Raw genomic sequence first — 20482 nt, 5'->3', positions numbered from 1 at the left:
TGCTCTAAGTAAAGTACCATGCCATCGGAGACAACACTGTCAATAATTTGTAATGAAAGGAACATAAAGTTCCTGTCACAACACCAAGCGGCCAGAGGACGCAGATGCAGGGATAGGAGGAACAAAAAACCTTACTGTGAATGCCACAATAGGAAGACACTTCAAGAAAAGGAAACAGAAAAAATAGGCTACAAAAACTACCCACACTTCTTCCAACTGGGAAGTTTAGTTTAGTTTTTAGTTTAAGTGTATTTCAGTCATATATACCTTTCAAGGGTAAGAAACAAATTTTACAATCTGCAAACATGCACAAAAGAGAAAAAAGGGGGCCAGCACGAGAAACTACAGGAACGATGGAGATTCGTCAGTCCTTTTTTTCTCTCTCTTATTGTTGCGTAGAACCGTTTATACTGTATACACGTATTTCCATGCTTTACACGAATGGCCCTGCCCCTTCTCAACCTTTCCCCGACCCTGTACCCCAACCTGGGACTTGCTGATTGGGCCGGAGCTTCGGGAGCTGCGTGCTGGCCTGCGGTCCCCACCCCCGGTCATCCCGCTGCTGCTTCCACCTGCCTGCTGTGCTGTTGCCGTCCCTGACCCACCAGTCTGGCCTTCGGCAGGAGGGTCCCCCCTTACGATCCAGGTCCTGCTCAAGGTTTCTTCCCTCCTAAAGGGGAGTTTTTCTTGCCACTGTTTGGCTTAAGGTTTTCCTCCCACTAGGGGAGTTTTTTCCTGCCATTGTTTATGTAATAATTGCTCGGGGGTCATGTTCTGTGTATGGGTCTCTAGAAATATATATATATATATATATATAAATAAAATTGAATTGAATTGAACTGAATGTAAAAATCATGAAACTTAGTATTTCATGAATCATTAATAAAACAAAAATATCATTGAAAAGCGCTCTCTCTCTTTCTCTCTCTCTCTCTCTCTCTCTCTCTCTCTCTCTCTCTCTCTCTCTCTCTCTCTCTCTCTCTCTCTCGCACAACTCTTTTTTTTTTATTAATATTTTTATCCCCGATTTTTTCCTCATTTTATCACCCAGTGCTCCTACCTAACAGTCCTGGGCATTGCCATCCTCTACCAACCCCGGGAGTTCCTGCACTGAGCTCAGGTCTCCTCCTTAACCTGAGGAGTGAGCAGCAGCAGCAGCTTCTTTTCACCAGACAGGGTGGGGATTCTCCGGCCGGATGTAGCGTGTGGAAGGATCACGTTATTCCGGCCGGATCCTCCCCACCCCATCTGTTCCCCGGTTGGCCAGAGGGGGCAGTAGAGCCCAGGACTGCTGCATGTTTTTATGAGGGTAGCTCACATTAGCTACTCAAGGGAACACGGGGAGAACATGCAATATGCAAATATATGAACCAGTGTATATATAGCAAATCTACTCTTATAGTTATTCAAGTATATTGTTATACCATTGCTGTCTATCGTTCTCTATTATATTGTATTATAGTAAAGTAATGATAATGTAATACTATGCATTATAATTACTTCTATTATTACATACATACATAGTAGAACAACTAAATGCTGGACGTTTGTTTTGTCTTCTTTTGTTTGCTTTGATTTGTTTTGATTTTGACTATATTTATATATACATATAATTGAGTATTATATCACTGTATTGAACAGTTATTGAAACTCGTGTTATTATATGTAAGAATGTATGTAGATTCAGGGGTAGGACTCGATAAGTGGTTACTTCATTCCATTTTGAGCATGTTGGGGATCCGTGAACTATTATTATATGAAGTGCTGTACATATATACATATATATATTTGTATTCAGTTTTTTCACTTTTTTGTATGCTTTTTTATGCATGTTCGAAATAAAATCTTCAAATCAAATCAAATCAAATCTGGACGTCAGTGCAGTGTCCCATTGAAACCCACGTGTAATACCCAAGTCGTCCACAAGAGGGAGACATAGCTCCACAACTGTAGCAGCGACACCTCTTAGTGAACCAGGACAAATGTCAACTGAAGTTGCAGATCAAGCTAAAATTATTGTAGGCTACTACGGCAGTGATATGTGTAAACTTTACTTGAAATCCAAAAGATGTTTGCAACTTTTCTAATTTTTATGTGTATCACACAACGTTACTGTTAATCAAAGTGCACTTTTGAGTTTGAGTTGTATGTTTTTGTCTGCTTTTTGGTACTTTGTGGAGTCACAGGAATTCACATATTAAAGAGATGACAGAACGTCAGGTTTTACTGTCGGACGCCTCTGGGATGATTTGGAAGACGGTGTGTCCGGATTGGTTTGGGACCCTGTGGCAGCCGTCCCAGATCTATGAAGACGCTGTCAGGATTCACACCAAAACCCAGAACAGATTCATCCGGAGGTCTAGAATATATCAGGCTCTTTCCGTGTGGAACAAGTTGCCAATTATGATTATTGAAGCACCGACTGAGGCAAGTTTTAAAAAACACATTAATTTGAATCCAAATGTTATCTAAATTCGAGGGAACTAGATGGGATATACTGTAGTTGAATGTATTGTGATGTTTAGTTTTAGTGTACTTTAGTTTGTTTTAATTTGAAGACTATACCGTTAGTTTTTATGTTTTGTTTTTATGTCTTGCATTGTTTTTGTATGTTTGCTTTACTTGTTTTTATAGTTTTTATGTTTTGTCAGACATGATATCTGTTGTGTGTCATGTGATGTTTTGTTGATGTCTTATTGTGTTTATGGGTTGTTTTGTTGATTTATTGTGTCTTATGTGATGTTTTGTTGTGTGTGGACCCCAGGAAGATTAGCTGCCACTCGGGTGCCAGTCTAATGGCGCTTTTACACTAGTACTAGTAGCTTCTTCTTCATTTTATTCTACCAAAAATTGCAGCGCAAAAGTCTGTTCTGGTCCAACTCTGAGGTGCAGATGTTCATAAACCTGGTGGCTGAGGAGAGAATTAAAAAGGGATCTAGATGGAGATAAGGATCGACAAAATCCACCAGGATAAATACAATTTATTTTTCCTTTGTAAGCAAAGGTGGTGGCCCAATGAGTTTATTAAATTAAGTAGGAACTCTACAGTGGAGTTGGAAAGAAGAATCATCTTCATTAACAGCCTGATGCAAACAGATGTAAACAATCAAAGCAGCACATTGGAGGATATTTAAGAGATATTTATATTTAAATCAGAAGGCCGTGCCACTTTGCCACCGGCTGACGGACGGAGCGCAGCATCAAGGTCCAGTGCTCGTCTTCTGAGCTGCTCTCCTTCGCCACGCTTAACTGTCCAATCAAACGTTTGCTTGATTTCTTGGGTGTGCGAGTCTCGTACAAAGAGACTAATATTTTACACTGCTCCAAAGGAAACTCCGGCAGGGAGAACATGAGGACCTCGTTGAAGACGGTCACCAGGCAGCGCGGCACTGCAGAAGTCTTCTGATACCTCAGTTTACTCTGGTTGCACTGGATGCTGATCCGGGCATACATGGCTGCAAGACAAGGAAGCACAGGAGCTGCGTTTAGATTTGTTGATTCAAATCAATACTATTCATTTGTTAGTTTCATTTTTATGGATTACCAGTACCTGAGTCCGTCTCAGAGACGGCCAGTCGGACCTTCAGCAGACCGACCTCCAGCCTCTGAGAGGTGGGAAGAAACCTTAATGACAGGAGCACCTCTCCTACAAGATCCTGGGCAAAGAGAGAATTACTCCATCAACATTATGTACATGTGTATGTAAAAATGAGATGGCAATACTGTTAGCCCTTGTAGCACCCTATAATGTAATCGTTTCCTATAATGTAATCATTTCCTATAATGTAATAATTTCCTATAATGTAATAATTTCCTATAATATAATAATTTCCTGAAAATGTAATAACGCCTGAAAATGTAATAAAATTTGCACTTAACTCAATCGAAAATGTAATAAAATCCAATAATGTAATAACTTCATCAATAGTGTAATAAAATATCCTGACTGATATTGTAATAACATTTTTTACAGATAACCTTACATTATTGGGAATTTATTGCATTTTTAGGTGGGCCTTTTTTTTCAAAATTGATAATGTAATATAATGTAATATATAGACTATGTTCATTGTTCAAAAGTGAAAAAACAGAATACAAATATATATATATATATATATATATATATATATATATATATATATATATATATATATATATATATATATATATATATATATATATAGATATATAGATATATAAATATGTAGAGCACTTCATATAATAACAGTTCACGGATCCACCAACATGCTCGAAACAGAGTCCTACCCCTGAATCTTACATACATTCTTACGTATAACTAGACGAGTTTCAATATATGTTCAATACAGTGATATAATACTCAATTATATGTATATATAAATATAGTCAAAATCAAAACAAATCAAAGCAAACAAAAGAAAATAAAACAAACGCCCAGCATTTAGTTGTGCTACTATGTATTTATGTACTAATAGAAGTAATTATAATGCATAGTATTACATTATCATTACTTTACTATAGTACTACAATATAATAGAGAATACCATAGGTGAGGGTAGGTGCGTAGATTGACCGGTAAATCGAGAGCTTTCGCCTTTCGACTCAGCTCCTTCTTCACCACGACGGTCCAGTACATCGACCGCATAACTGTGGACGCTGCACCGATCCGTCTGTCAATCTCCCGCTCCATCGTTCCCTCACTCGTGAACAAGACCCCGAGATACTTGAACTCCTCCACCTGAGGCAGGACTTGCACGAGGGACACGGTCAAATGCCTTCTCCAGATCCACAAAACACATGTAGACTGGTTGGGCAAATTCCCATGAATCCTCGAGCACCCTGCGGAGGGTATAGAGCTGGTCCAGTGTTCCACGACCGGGACGAAAACCGCATTGTTCCTCCTGAATCCGAGGTTCGACTATCGGCCGTAATCTCCTCTCCAGATGATTTGGTGATTTGGATTGTAGAAATAATTGATTAGTGTGATCCTGGTAACCTTGAGAGAATAAAAGATGGCTAACAACGCGTCACTGGTATGGAGACAAGAAAAGAAAGTACACTGCAAAAACTCAAAATCTTAACAAGAATATTTGTCTTATTTCTAGTTAAAATGTCTAATTTTTAGTAAAAAAAAATCTCATTACACTTAAAGAAGACTCATCACTGGAAAAAACTATTTTCACCTGTTTCAAGTAAATTTTCACTTGAAATAAGTAGAAAAATCTGCCAGTGGAACAAGATTTTTTTGCTTGTAATAAGAAGATAAATCTTGTCCCACTGGCAGATTTTTCTACTTATTTCAAGTGAAAATGTACTTGAAACAGGTGAAAATTGTCAAATAACAAGTTATTTTTCTGGCAATGACTCTTGTGTGATGAGATTTTTTGACTGAAAATGAGACATTTTAACTAGAAATAAGACAAATATTCATGGTAAGATTTTGAGTTTTTGCAGTGTATTTCTTAAAATCTTTCTGCTCTTGTGCTCTGTATTCTGTTCTTTACAGCTTTACTGAGATCACACAGATAAAAAGAATCATTCCTATAGCGACTATCCTGCCAAACAATTAGCCACTCGGCTGGGTGCGGGACGGGACTTCTTTTTTGACACGCCCAGCTGGATGAGTGAATGAATGAAAAGTACACAGCAACGTCCACTGTCGGGTGAGGTTCCCATTTATTATCGTTACTGTATATTTCAAAGCATGTTTGTATTATGGAAAAACTGTTTATGGAGTGATCTGGATTAATTGTGATGGTTCTGGCTGGTAGTAAAGCTGTCTTTAAAGAGCGGTAAAAAACCGTGCGGCCTCCCCGTCACCCATGCATTAATTGGCCGCCCAGAACACCTGCACCTAAATACCAATTGCACCGGTAGTGACGTGGACCCAAATCACCATCTAACCTGCCACCAATTGACAACTTCAGGTAAATAAACAAAAAGACTGAAATAAGCAGACAAATAATGGCTCCTACAAGTCCTTTATTATTCCCACAATAAGGAAATCCTCGCTATAGCAGAAAAAGATATTTAATTTGGAAAATATTGATTTTAATTAAAAAATGAATATAAACAAATGAAGAATATCAACAAAGCCACAGCACTGTTCATTATGTTGCCCATTTAACGGGAATATTCAACATTAAGAATCTCTTGCATGTGGGAGTATATGTTCTTGTGTGTGTGTGTGTGTGTGTGTGTGTGTGTGTGTGTGTGTGTGTGTGTGTGTGTGTGTGTGTGTGTGTGTGTGTGTGTGTATGTTTGTGTGTGCGTGTGTGTGTGTGTGTGCGTGTGTGTGTGTGTATGTTTGTGTGTGCGTGTGTGTGTGTGTGTGTGTGTGTGTGTGTGTGCGCGTGCGTGTGTGTGCGTGTGTGTGTGTATGTTTGTGTGTGCGTGTGCGTGTGTGTGTGTATGTTTGTGTGTGCGCGTGCGTGCGTGTGTGAGCGTGTGTGCGCGTGCGTGCGTGTGTGCATGTGTGGGTGTGCGTGTGCGTGTGTGTGTGTGCGCGTGTGCGTGTGTGTGCGTGCGTGCGTGCGTTCGTGTGTGTGTGTGTGCGTGCCTGCGTGTGTGCGTGTGTGCGTGTGTGCGTGCGTGCGTGCGTGCGTGCGTGCGTGCGTGCGTGCGTGCGTGTGTGTGTGTGTGTGTACCTTCTGGGGTATCTGTAGATCTTCCTGCAGCTCCAGGGGGTAGGAGATGTTGAGGTTTCCCAGGGGAATCCTCACCTCACCCAACACGGTGTGTCTGGAGAATTTATCAAAGTCCCTCACCTGAGACGACACAGTCAAAACACAGGCAGTTTTAATGTGTGATTAAACACATTCAAATATCTTCATTTTTCCTCATAAACCTTTTATAATTTAAAATGTATTTGTTTGTTTATTTCAGGCCTGCAAAAAAAAAATAAAAAAAAATGGGACAATCCAGCTTATTATCTGTTTTCACAACTTTTGCATTGGCCACGGTTACATGATGTTTTTTTAATTCGGAATTAATTATTCCGAATTAAATAATTCAGCATTAAACTATTTTACTTTGAGTTTACATGGAAATAGTCATTCTGAATTGAGGTTTACATGGAAAACACGTTTGATCGGTTTTATCCAATTCTTCTACAGGTCTGGGGGTTGGGAAGGTTCTGATTGGATAGGGGGCGGACCGGAAGTTACGTCTAGCCCAGGAGTCGGCAACCCGCGGCTCATTACACTTACTCTAGAACCTCATGCGGCTCTTTAGCGCCGCCCTAGTGGCTCCTGGAGCTTTTTCAAAAATGTTTGACCTTTTTTTTCCTTTTTTCTTCTTTTTTTCCTTTTTTTCCTTTTTTCTTCTTTTTTGCTTTTTTCCTTTTTTTCTCTTTTTTTCCTTTTTTCTCTTTTTTTCTTCCTTTTTTCCTTCTTTTTCCTTGCCTTTTTAATCTCAACATTTCGACTTTTTTCTCGAAATTTTCACTTTTTTCTCGTTCATTTCGACTTTTTTCTCGACATTTCGACTTTTTTCTCGAGGTGCATAATAAAAAAAAAGATCTTCCCCCAGTTCTAACTAATATAGATAAATGCAGCATGTGTTGCCTTCATTCTAAGGTTCATACAAGACTTTTCATTTTTTGCGGCTCCAGACATTTGTTTTTTGTATTTTTGGTCCAATATGGCTCTAAAACATTTTGGGTTGCCGACCCCTGATGTAGCCGCTACAACTTTGAAAAGCTCACAATTTTGACGTTTCCTGTTTCCATCTGTTCTTTTAATTATTTCTATTTATTAAATAAATGGTCTCTGCTCTTGACCAGCGTTTACTGCGTGCTGCATCTTGAAACTTTGTTTGGAAAACCAGCCCAGTGGAATATAAGCGTCATGGAGACAGACGGGCGAGGGAACGAGCAGAAAGAAAGACCGGAATTAATTTAAAGAGGAATGAGTGTATACATGATCACGGAATTATTCTATTTGGATTTAAAATCAGAATAAACCAGCCACTTACTTCGGAATTAAGTTTAATTCGGAATGGCCATTCTAATTCTGAATTAGGTGTTTACATTGTAATTTTCACTCATTTTAAATCGGATTTAACTTTAATTCTGAATTAAAGAGGAATTAAACTTCCCATGTAAACGCACTCATCTGCCATGAAGGCAACCTAGTGATTAAACATTTAAGTTGGTATTTTCTACCATTTCTCTGCCAACATATCTTAAGGTGTAACAGTATGCACCCATTATTGTTATTTTTTTTTTTTATTTAAATGATCAGCAATATTAAAATAATAAAAGGCTTGCAATATTTCAGTTGATTTGTAATGAATCCAGTATGTATGACATTTTTGTTTTTGTAATTGCATTACAGAAAATCACAATATTCTAATTTTCTGAGACAGTCCTGTATATGATGAAAAGAGTATTGCGAGTGCAGGTAAAATGATCGGAGTGACGTGTGTTGGTGTAGTGCAGCACCTCCATCCTGAGGTCGATGTGGGAAAGGGTGTCCTTGTCTTCCGGCAGAATGCAGCTAAACTGATCACCAAATAACGGGTTACAGCTGCCTTTCACGATGCGAGTGTGCCACTCCTCTAGCACTGTACACAGGACGAGCGGCGTCGCCTCGGCCTAGGAGATCACAGCCGTCAGTATTTAGATTTGAATATGATACAGAAAGGTGCAAAATGTCAAACGTCAAAATGTCACTGCCAACGTTAAACAACGATGCATCTCAGTGACAGGAGCTAATCTGTGGAACAGCTTATATACAGAAATGAAAATGTGTAGCACGTTATTACAATTCAAAAGCACCTATAAATACAAAATGATTAATACATATAAAACAAAGATATATGTATATGTATAGGTATGTATATTTTTTTTCTCTTTTTTTTTCTTTCTCTTTTGTTCATGGTGCAGCATCAACTGCTGGTGGTGAAGAGCATCTCTGAATGCACAACACCGGAACCTGCAGCGTGGGCGTGAGAGGGGCAGGGTAACGGCCCAGTCTGGCGGGGGAGAGATTTGTCCGTCAAGACTCCTCTCCCTGGCCCTGCCCCTTCTCAACCTTTCCCGGCCCCTGCACCCCAACCTGGGGCTTGCTGATTGGGCTGGAGCTTCGGGAGCTGCGTGCTGGCCTGCGGTCCCCACCCCTTGTCACCCCGTTGCTGCTTCCACCTGCCTGCGGTCCCCACCCCCGGTCATCCCACTGCTGCTTCCACCTGCCTGCTGTGCTGTTGACGTACCCGACCCCCAGTCTGGCCCTCGGCAGGAGGGTCCTCCCTTATGATCCAGGTCCTGGTCCAGGTTTCTACTCCCCTTATGATCCAGGTCCTGGTCCAGGTTTGTTCCCTCCTAAAGGGGAGTTTTTCTTGCCACTGTGGGAGTTTTTACCTGCCATTGTTTATGTAATAATTGCTCGGGGGTTCATGTTCTGGTCTCTGGAAAGCGTCTAGAGACAACTTTTGTTGTATTAGACGCTATATAAATAAAATTGAATTGAATTGAATGTGTATGTATATTTTTCATCATATATTTTTTTGTGAAAAGGATAGCCGTCATAAGTTTAGCTTCAGTCTACACCTTTTGGTCTTTGGTTTTTAGTTAAAATTGTATAAAATTGTATAGCAAAATATATTTTTTTGTATAACACTGACGATTTACACATGTACTTTGGGTTATTTGTGTTGTGTTGTATTGTGTTGTTGGAAATTAAAAGGACCAATAAACTAAACTAAGCTAAAAAAAACCCTGAAAAATGTTTTATATTTTTGCATAAGTAGCACGTGCAGAAAAAAGTGGATGCAATTTAAAGGTAGGGTAAACTGATCTCTCTGATTTCTAAGCCAAAACACTGTCACATTCAGTTAATCTCCTCACCAATTGACCAAAGCCCTTGACCCAAAAAGCCTGTTAACGCTGTTATGAGCTTAGTCTTTTTCCTTAAACTATACTGTAGTTTTTGGGGGCATGGTGGTGCAGCTGGTAGTGGTGCCATCTCACAGCAAGAAAGTTCTGGGTTCGACGCTGTGGGCGCTGAAGTGCATGTTAAGTTCCCCCATTACTTCAGTGCCCACACCCTGGGTGGGGTTGGAGAAAGGGCCTTTCTTTCAGTGTGCATGTTCTCCCCGTGTTCCCTTGGGTAGCTAATGTGAGCTTGCAACAGTCCTGGGCTGTACTGCCCCCTCTGGCCAACCGGGGAACAGATGGGGTGGGGAGGATCTGGCCGGAATAACGTGATCCTTCCACGCGCTACGTCCGACCAGAGAAGCCCCACCCTGTCTGGTGAAAAGATGCGGCCTGCTCACTCCTCAGGTTAAGGAGGAGACCTGAGCTCAGTGCAGGAACTCCCAGGGTTGGTAGAGGATGGCAATGCCCAGGACTGACTAAGGTAGGAGCATTGGGTGATATAATTGGAAAAAATCGGGGATAAAAAAAAACTATACGGTAGTCTTAAGGTCATAGGGAAAGCTTGTATTTCTGTTACTACCTGGCCTTGCCTTAAGCTCTCCACTTCTGCTGCCTCTGATCCAGCCCACAAGAGTCGGACCTTAACAAATGGCTGCAGGCTTGTGGCCCGGCTGTGGTCCTGCAGGCTCGTGGCCCGGCTGTGGTCCTGCAGGCTTGTGGCCCGGCTGTGATCCTGGAGCCCCTCCACCTGCAACACGCACACCACCAGACGGGACTGCACCCGGTCAAAGTAGACGGAGAACCGCAGCGAGCCGTGAACCTGGGACAAGATCAAAGCAAAACGATGTTGAAGCCGGATGAAACAGAACCGTTAGCTAAACTTCAGGCATGTCTTAGGGACATTAAGGACTGGGTGTCCAGAAATTTCTTGCTTCTAAATTCAGATAAAACAGAGGTTATCATTCTTGGTCCAGAGCATCTTAGGAAGGGATTAGATGGTGTTGCGATGGCTTCCAGTGCAACTGTGAGAAACCTTGGTGTTGTTTTCGATCAGGATTTGTCGTTTAAACCATATGTTAATCAGGTTTGTAAAATAGCAGTTTTCCATCTCCATAATATCGCAAGGATTAGGAAAATCCTTTCGCAGAGTGATGCAGAAAAACTAGTTCATGCATTTGTATCTTCTAGATTAGATTACTGTAATGTGTTGTTAGCAAGATGTCCAAGTTATTTGCTGAATATCCTCCAGCTGATCCAAAATGCAGCAGCACGAGTGCTGACAGGAATCAGCAGGAGAGACCAATTCAATTCAATTCAATTCAATTTTATTTATATAGCGTCTAATACAACAGATGTTGTCTCTAGACGCTTTCCAGAGATCCAGAACATGAACATAAACATAAACATAAACATCAACCCCTGAGCAATTATTACATAAACAATGGCAGGTAAAAACTCCCATAGTGGGAGAAAAGCCTTAAGCCAAACAGTGGCAAGGAAAAACTCCCCTTTAGGAGGGAAGAAACCTTGAGCAGGACCAGGCTCATAAGGGGGGACCCTCCTGCCGAAGGGCAGACTGGGGGAGTCGGGGACGTCAGAGAGACCACGTCTCTCCAGTGTTAGCGTCGCTCCATTGGCTACTCGTAAAATTCAGAATCCAATTCAAAATTTTATTACTTGAGTATAAAGCCCAAAACGGCTTAGCTCCGCATTATTTGCAAGACCTGATAGTGCCTTATGTTCCTGGCAGAGCTCTCCGTTCTTGGAGTGCAGGTTTACTCGTAGTTCCTACAGTATCCAAATGTAGATTTGGAGGGCGGGCGTTCTGCTATCAGGCACCATTACTTTGGAACCAACTTCCAATCTGGGTTAAGGAGGCTGACACCACCTCCACCTACGCCGTAGCCTACGGCGTAGGGTACGCGGCGACACGCACCATTCTGCGTTGGTGTAATGTGGAACCATAAATCAGCCTTCAGTGTGCGCTCTGTGTGCTGTTCTGAACTTCTCTGTTGTGCTCATTTCGCTGGGACTTCAGGTCTACTTTTGCGGTATGCGTTCATTGTTGTGTCTAAAAATGATGCGTAGAGCCCACCCAATCAGAAACGGTACAGATATTCTGTGATATTTTTTTATATTTATAAAAAAATAAAATTATAAAAAAATAAGGGATCCCCATAACTTTGATTTGGTGGGCAGGATGCACATTTGGGTGGGAACAGCCCACCCCTGCCCCCCCTAAAACCGGCCTCGCTTACAGGTGAATGAGATATGGGGTAATTTTGTTGAAAATGTGCTGTCCAAAATGTCCTGGGAAACTCGACTCCTGCAAATGCGCGTTCCCCAAAGTTTGTGGGGGCGTGGCTTTGGACGGAGCGCTGACGGGAGGGGGGGAGGGTGCGGGGCTTAGAGGAGAGGCGGAGCTTAGAGGAGGGGGCGGGTCTTAGAGGAGGTGCCACTTTCAAATCTTGCTAGCTCTCCAACATTACACACTATACCTTTAACTGTTCCTTTGGCTAAAATCCAGATGTAATTAGAATTTAGCAGATTTGTACTATAGGGGCTTCAATTAAAAACAATAAAACCTAACATATGAGAGCAGCAGTTTCCAGTGTCTGTTACCTTTTTAATGGAGTCCTGCGGCCTTGTGTCTATGTCTGCTTGTACAGACTCGGAGGAGGAGAACGAGTTCTGGAGCAGACAGCGACTCATTCTGTTGGATTCAATGTTTACATCCTCCACCTGCAGTACAAACACACTCATTTCTTCTACTTCTATTTTTTTTTTTTTTAAGGTAGCACCTTTACTTAGTATTTGTTGTCTGACTTTGTCCCTTTGTTTAAACAAATGTCCTCGAGACTCTTTATTTACACAGATAACTTACTACTGTACAGGGTCAGAGTAAACTGGCATTACAATAAAACAAGTGGTAGTTATAACTTGCTGTGTCACACTGAACTCTTGCGACAAATAAGCCCTAAGAACATTTTTAACTTCATATTTTGAAAGCGGATGCGTTTCAACTCAGCAGGAACTTCACTGTCACTTCAGTCACGAGATCTAAAGGAAAGAATTGACTATCCAAATAAAGTCAGCGCTCTCAAACACATCTCCCATGTAACAGCATTAAAACACCATTACTGCACCACTGATTTCCGGTTCCGGTTCGTGAAGCAGTAGTGAACCTTCAGCGCTCTTTTCTTCGTGTGTGTGTGATTTTTTTTTTCGGGTTGTTTTGGTTTTTTGCATAATAGTTGTCCTTATGTCTTTGATTCACTGTGACTGGAAAAGCCGGAAGCTAAACAAAGTATCAACTAGTGCTCTGGGGGGGTACTGCACCGTGGAGAAATGGAGGGACGGAGAAGTCCGAGGGTTCACGACAGTGTCACGGCAACGGCGTAGGTTCTGCGTTGGTTTAACGCAGAACCTTTTTTCGAGAAGTAGCAGAAGTAGAAGCTTCTTTTGCCCAGATGCTCCACAGCGAGATTTAGGAGGTCCTTTGTTCCTGCAGCAACCAGACATTTTAACTTGGACTGCTGATGTCATGTCTTGCTGCTATATTATATTAACGCTTGTACTGCACATTGCACTTTAAACTGCAGCCACTCTTTTAGACTGTCATAACTTGCTGCCATATTCTCTTGTACAGTGCAATTTTAATTGCAGCTATATTTTTAGCTGTTTAATTTGCTGCTATACTTGTCTTGCACATTGCACTTTTAAATGGATTTGTATTCTTTTTCTTTTATCTCCCTTTTTTGGGGGGTCATTTTCTGTTTAATTTTTTGTTGTATTGATCCACTGCTGTCCCTAGGTGGAGACATGTTAATGTGTATTGTTGATTGTTTCATGTTGTATTGTTGTGGCCATGGTGGCAATGACGTTTCCCCTTTGGGGATTATTAAAGTTGAATCATGTCCTATTCTATCCTATCCTATCCTATCGTATCCTATCCTATCCTATCCTAACCTTAAATCAGCCTTAAGACACCATATATTCAAAATCCAGCTCGACTCTGGTTTTCACTTGACTTTTAAATTTTCCATCCATCCATTGTCCACCGCATTATCCGAGTCCGGGTCGCGGGGGCAGCAGTCGGAGCAGGGATCCCCAGACTTCCCTCTCCCCAGACACTTCCTCCAGCTCTTCCGGGGGGACTCCAAGGCGTTCCCAGGCCAGCCGAGTGACGTAGTCACTCCAGCGTGTCCTGGGTCTTCCTCGGGGCCTCCTCCCGGTGGGACATGCCCGGAACACCTCACGAGGGAGGCGTCCAGGGGGCATCCTATACAGGTGCCCGAGCCACCTCAGCTGGCTCCTCTCGATGTGGAGGAGCAGCGGCTCTACTCCGAGCTCCTCCCGGGTGACAGAGCTCCTCACCCTATCTCTAAGGGAGCGCCCGCCACCCTGCGGAGGAAACTCATTTCGGCCGCTTGTATCCGGGATCCCGTTCTTTCGGTCATGACCCAGGTGAGGGTGGGAACGTAGATCGACCGGTAAACCGAGAGCTTTGCCTTTCGGCACAGCTCCCTCTTCACCACGACGGACCGATGCAATGACCGCATTACTGCGGCCGCCGCACCGATCCGCCTGTCGATCTCGCGCTCCGTTCTCCCCTCACTCGTGAACAAGACCCCAAGATACTTAAACTCCTCCATCTGAGGCAGGAACTCTCCCCCGACCTGGAGGGTGCAAGCCACCTTTTTCCGGTCGAGAACCATGGCCTCAGACTTAGAGGTGCTGATTCTCATCCCAGCTACTTCACACTCGGCTGCAAACCGCCCCAGTGCATGCTGAAGGTCCTGGCTCGAGGGAGCCAACAAGACCACATCATCTGCAAAAAGCAGAGATGAAATCAAGTGGCTCCCGAACCGTACCCCCTCCGGCACTTGGCTGCGCCTAGAAATTCTGTCCATAAAAATAATGAACAGAACCGGTGACAAAGGGCAGCCCTGCGGAGTCCAACACGCACCGGGAACAGGTCTGACTTACTGCCGGCAATGCGAACCAAGCTCCTGCTCCGGTCATACAGGGACCGTACAGCCCTCAGCAGAGGGCCTCCGACCCCATACTCTCGGAGCACCCCCCACAGGATGCCACGTGGGACATGGTCGAAAGCCGTCTCCAAGTCCACAAAACACATGTTGACTGGTTGGGCAAACTCCCATGCGCCCTCGAGCACCCTGCGGAGGGTGTAGAGCTGGTCCAGCGTTCCACGGCCAGGGCGAAAACCGCATTGTTCCTCTTCAATCCGAGGTTCGACTATCGGCCGAATTCTCCTCTCCAGCACCCTGGAATAGACTTTCCCCGGGAGGCTGAGGAGTGTGATTCCCCGGTAGTTGGAACACACCCTCCGGTCCCCCTTTTTGAAGAGAGGGACCACCACCCCGGTCTGCCAGTCCAGAGGCACTGTCCCCGACTGCCACGCGATGCTGCAGAGGCGTGTCAGCCACGACAGCCCCGCAACATCCAGAGACTTGAGGTACTCAGGGCGGATCTCATCCACCCCGGTGCCTTGCCACTGAGGAGCTTCCGAACTACCTCAGTGACTTCAGCTTGGGTAATGAATGAATCAACCTCTGAATCCTCAGCCTCTGCTTCCTCTACGGAAGGCGTGTCAGCGGGATTGAGGAGATCCTCGAAGTATTCCTTCCACCACCCGACGATGTCCCCAGTCGAGGTCAACAGCTCCCCTCCTCCACTGTAAACAGTGTTGGCGGAGCACTGCTTCCCCCTCCTGAGGCGCCGGATGGTTTGCCAGAATTTCCCCGAGGCCGACCGGTAGTCCTCCTCCATGGCCTCCCCGAACTTTTCCCAGACCTGAGTTTTTGCTTCCGCGACCGCCCGGGCTGCAGTCCGCTTGGCCTGCCGGTACCCGTCGGCTGCCTCGGGAGTCCGCCGAGCTAGCCAGGCTCGGTAGGACTCCTTCTTCAGCTTGACGGCATCCCTTACTTCCGGTGTCCACCACCGGGTTCGGGGATTGCCGCCGCGACAGGCGCCGGAGACCTTACGGCCGCAGCTCCGGACGGCCGCGTCAACAATGGAAGTGGAGAACATGGTCCATTCGGACTCAATGTCTCCGGCCTCCCTCGGAATCCGGTCAAAGCTCTCCCGGAGGTGGGAGTTGAAGACCCCCCTGACAGGGGAATCTGCCAGACGTTCCCAGCAGACCCTCACGATACGCTTGGGTCTTCCAGGTCTGACCAGCTTCCTCCCCTGCCAGCGGATCCAACTCACCACCAGGTGGTGATCAGTTGACAGCTCAGCCCCTCTCTTCACCCGAGTGTCCAAGACATACGGCCGGAGGTCAGATGAAACGACAACAAAGTCGATCATTGACCTCCGGCCTAGGGTGTCCTGGTGCCACGTGCACTGATGGACACCCTTATGCTCGAACATGGTGTTCGTTATGGACAGACTGTGGCTAGCACAGAAGTCCAATAACAGAACACCGCTCGGGTTCAGATCGGGGAGGCCGTTCCTCCCAATCACACCTCTCCAGGTAACACTGTCGCTGCCCACGTGAGCGTTGAAGTCCCCCAACAGAACGATGGAGTCCCCAGTTGGGGCACTTTCCAGCACCCCTCCCAGGGCCTCCAGGAAGGCCGGGTACTCTGCACTGCCGTTCGGCCCGTAGGCCGAAACGACAGTGAGAGACCTATCCCCGACCCGAAGGCGCAGGGAAGCGACCCTCTCGTTAAGTGGGGAGAACTCCAACACATGGCGGCTGAGCTGGGGAGCTATGAGCAAGCCCACACCAGCTCGCCGCCTCTCACCATGGGCAACTCCAGAGTGGAAGAGAGTCCAACCTCTCTCAAGGGGTTGGGTTCCAGAGCCCAGGCTGTGCGTGGAGGTGAGCCCGACTATCTCTAGTCGATACCTCTCAGCCTCCCGCACAAGCTCAGGCTCCTTCCCCCCAAGCGAGGTGACATTCCATGTCCCTAAAGCCAGAGTCGTCGTCCGGGGATTGGGTCGCCGGGGCCCCCGCCCACGGCTGCCACCCAAATCACACGGCACCTTCCCCTTATGAACCCTCCCGCGGGTGGTGGGCCTACGGGAGGGCCCACGTCGCTCGTTCGGGCTGCGCCCGGCTGGGTCCCGTGAGCCAAGACCCGGCCACCAGACGCTCGCCCGCGAGCCCCGACCCCAGGACTGGCTCCAGGGTGGGGCCCCGGTAACGCCAGTCCGGGCGACGTAAACTTCCTTGCTCTTTTCTTCTTCATAAGGGGCTTTGAACCGCTCTTTGTCTGACCCGTCACCTAGGACCTGTTTGCCTTGGGAGACCCTACCAGGGGCATTAAGCCCCAGACAACATAGCTCCTAGGATCATTCGGGTGCTCAAACCCCTCCACCACGGTAAGGTGGTGGTTCAAGGAGGAGCTTTTTAATTTTCATTAAGGAAATGTGGTTGCAGCTAATATTATTGATTGTGAGTATTCTTTTCTTATCACATGTTCTTACCTTAAGACTTGGGGGTCCTGAGTAGTTTCCTGATGTTGCTGGCTTATCATGTGAGTACAGCAGATCACCGTCCACTGGATCACAAGTTGAACACATTTAGAACAAACACGTGTCAGCCAGCCTTGTCAATATTCGCTGCATTTTTCTGACAGTAATACAACCTGCACTCACCTACGTCTTGCTGGTTACACGTAGTGTGTGTTTGTGAGAAGCACCTGAAGATCTGCCAGGCCAGAATGGCCAGCGCCAGCAGGAGGAGCAGGACAGAAACGCCCAGGATGGAGAACTTTACTGCGTCTGAGAACGGCATCGTCAGCTCTCCGGCCTGTGACAGCAGCCCCGCGGGCGGTGGATAGGTAACCATGGTAACCATGATGCTCTGCTTCCATGTGGTCACTAGATGTTCTGAAATACAGGATTCATTCATTCATTCATTCATTCATTCATTCATTCATTCATTCATTCATTCATTCATTCATTCATTCATTCATTCACAGGAACACAGGCCATGTAGCGGTCAGACGGACACACTCACGGTGGCTCAAACACCAGAAAAGGAACACAAAAAAACTCATATCTGATTTCATTCTAATTTTTTAACCCTTGTACTGTCTTTGGGTCAAAATGACCTAATTCTCCTGTTCCTTCTTTCCTCCTGCTCTCTCCTTCCTTCCTTCCTTCCTTCCTTCCTTCCTTCCTTCCTTCCTTCCTTCCTTCCTTCCTTCCTTCCTTCCTTCCTTCCTTCCTTCCTTCTTTCCTTCCTTCCTTCCTTCTTTTCTCCCCTCGTACATTCTTTCCTTGTTTTCTCCTTTCCTTCCTTCCTTCCTTCCTTCCTTCCTTCCTTCCTTCCTTCCTTCCTTCCTTCCTTCCTTCCTTCCTTCCTTCCTTCCTTCCTTCCTTCCTTCCTTCCTTCCTTCCTTCCTTCCTTCCTTCCTTCCTTCCTTCCTTCCTTCCTTCCTTCCTTCCTTCCTTCCTTCCTTGACAGTACAAGGGTTAAGTCATTGCAGTGTTTGATTCCTGCATAACCCAAATTGTTACTTGATTGTTATTTGCCACTAAATACAGGTTTTCGCCATCAAATTATTTGCTTTTCTGTTTTACTTACAGTTGTTTTTAGTTAAACAATTAATGCAAAATTCACAGCTGAGGACTGGGAATATTTTAGATTTATATTTTTTTTTAATTTGTAAATTGAGCTACTTTTTTTTAGTTCCTCATCCAGGCGGTTCCACAGTTTACTACTACTTTCTACTCATTAGGGTGGAAGGATGGAGTTTCGGACGCAGCCCTGGGATACTGACGTGTCTGATATTTCATTGTCAATGTGACGCTCAACCTCTGTAAAGCTTAAAGAAAGCCTTCCCCTTTGCAGACGGAGTTAAGCAGCATATGTGTGTAGATTTGTATTGTAGTGCTTGACAAAGTTTCCAAACCCTTTGTGAGTTGCCTATCAACTTCGTAACGGCTAAACTTAGATCTGTATGTGTTAAACTACATGTCCTGGAAAAGTTGTCCCCTCATTATTTTACCCGGAATGTGCAAAAAGGTTTGTATCAGGACCCGTATCCATTTATTGTTACAATCTTCTTTGAATTTTTTTACAAAGAAAAACATATATTTATCCCAGACCAACAACATTTATATTTGGTGTAAAGTTGCACAAAAAGGTCAGATATACTTTACAGGCAGCAGAACTAAAATACAACCACCACTCGGTCGTAAAGACAGATCAGATATGCTGTAGCCAAATGACACTAGACCGACTCACTCACTATGTAAATAATAATGAACGTTGAAGTAATATCATCTAGTAGTAACGAGAAGTCTTTTAAAACAGAGGAAGCACCTGCTTTTTTAACACTACGGACATGAAAGCCTTTTCTAAAACACTCATTAACCATTGTGCTGTCTCCGGGTCAAGGAAGGAGGGAGGGAAGAAGGGAGGAAGGGAGGTAGGAAGGATGGAGGGAAGAAAGAAAAGAAGGAAGGGAGAAAAGAAGGAAGGAAGGACAGAAGGATGGAAGGAAGGAAGGAAGGAAGGAAGGAAGGAAGGAAGGAAGGAAGGAAGGAAGGAAGGAAGGAAGGAAAGGAGAAAACAAGGAAAGAATGTACGAGGGGAGAAAAGAAGGAAGGAATGGAGGAAAGAAAGAAGGAAGGGAGAAAAGAAGAGAGGAAGGGAGGAAAGAAGGAAGGAAGGAAAGAAGGGAGGAAAGAAGGAAGGGAGGAAAGAAGGAAGGAATGGAGAAAAGAAGGAAGGAAGGGAAGAAAGAAGGAAGAAAATGAAAGAAGGAAGGGAGGGAGAAAATAAGGAAGGAAGGAAAGAGGGGAGGAAAGAAGGAAGGAAATACGGAAGGAAGGAAGGAAGGAAGGAAGGAAGGAAGGAAGGAAGGAAGGAAGGAAGGAAGGAAGGAAGGAAGGAAGGAAGGAAGGAAGGAAGGAAGGAAGGAAGGAAGGAAGGGAAAAAATAAGGAAGGAAAGAAGGAAGGAAGCGAGGAAAGAAGGAAGGAAGGGAAAAAAGAAGGAAGGAAGGAACGGAGAAAACAAGGAAAGAATGTACGAGGGGAGAAAATAAGGAAGGAATGGAGGAAATAAGGAAGGAAGGGAGGAAAGAAAGAAGGAAAGGAGTAAAGAAGGAAGGAATGGAGGAAATAAGGAAGGAAGGGAGGAAAGAAGGACGGAAGGGAGGAAAGAAGGAACAGGAGAATGAGGTGATTTTGACCCAAAGACAGTACCAGGTTAAAGGCGTAGACAGACTCAGATCAGTCTCTTTTCATTTGTATCGAGACTAAAGCAGTAAAAGCAGAAGATGACAGACTTTTACCTCCAACAAAAAACGAAAGCTCAGCTCTTCTTTTTCTTCAGAGAAACAAGCATCCTTCTGCTCTACGGGTCCACACCGTGAGCTGTTCGCTCTCATTCCAAACAAAAGAGCTCGTCTGTGGGAGAAATTCAAACTATCTTACTCTCTTATCACATAACCGTTCTTCCTGCTTTGCACACTCGTCCTCCTCCTCCCTCTCTCCCTCTCTCCCTCTCTCCTCACACTCTCAACGCGTGACCTCCTGCACAGCAATCTGGAAAAACAGGTTCATTAGATTTGAGCAGCAAAAATTGTACTCAAGTAAAAGTACTGTTCAGAATAATAGGACTCAAGTAGAAGTAAAAAGT

At 44.7% G+C, this 20482-nt stretch overlaps 1 protein-coding gene across 2 annotated transcripts; it reads right to left on the bottom strand.

The window, feature by feature from the left end:
• Positions 1–2971: 2971 nt before the first annotated feature.
• syt19 (synaptotagmin XIX) lies at positions 2972–20292 on the bottom strand. 2 transcript variants are annotated; one of them, XM_061722312.1, is made up of 9 exons: positions 20136–20292; positions 17486–17719; positions 17315–17388; positions 12479–12598; positions 10437–10676; positions 8423–8575; positions 6627–6746; positions 3551–3656; positions 2972–3455 (listed from the first exon to the last, which is right to left on the bottom strand). In XM_061722312.1, the coding sequence occupies exons 2-9, from the start codon at positions 17685–17687 to the stop codon at positions 3148–3150; spliced, it is 1323 nt and encodes a 440-aa protein (XP_061578296.1). In that variant the 5' UTR covers positions 17688–17719; positions 20136–20292; the 3' UTR covers positions 2972–3147. The 2 variants fall into 2 exon arrangements, with proteins under 2 accessions (XP_061578296.1, XP_061578298.1); XM_061722314.1 differs by lacking the exon at positions 12479–12598.
• Between the last annotated feature and the right edge of the window lie 190 nt (positions 20293–20482).

The sequence above is a fragment of the Cololabis saira genome, chromosome 5, assembly GCF_033807715.1.
Source record: "Cololabis saira isolate AMF1-May2022 chromosome 5, fColSai1.1, whole genome shotgun sequence".
Taxonomy (NCBI): domain Eukaryota; kingdom Metazoa; phylum Chordata; class Actinopteri; order Beloniformes; family Belonidae; genus Cololabis; species Cololabis saira.
The sequence above is the reverse complement of the archived record's forward strand: the minus strand, read 5'-3'. Positions and strand labels throughout refer to the sequence as shown.

What these genes read in the sequence shown, in the direction of transcription:
- syt19 (XM_061722312.1), bottom strand. Translation starts at nt 17,687, where the DNA reads ATGGTTACCATGGTTACCTATCCACCGCCCGCGGGGCTGCTGTCACAG. An exon ending in CAGGACCCCCAAGTCTTAAG is followed by an intron (nt 12,599 to 17,314) that starts GTAAGAACATGT and finishes TTTGTACTGCAG; the next exon opens with GTGGAGGATGTAAACATTGA. An exon ending in ACATCGACCTCAGGATGGAG is followed by an intron (nt 6,747 to 8,422) that starts GTGCTGCACTAC and finishes GTGTCGTCTCAG; the next exon opens with GTGAGGGACTTTGATAAATT.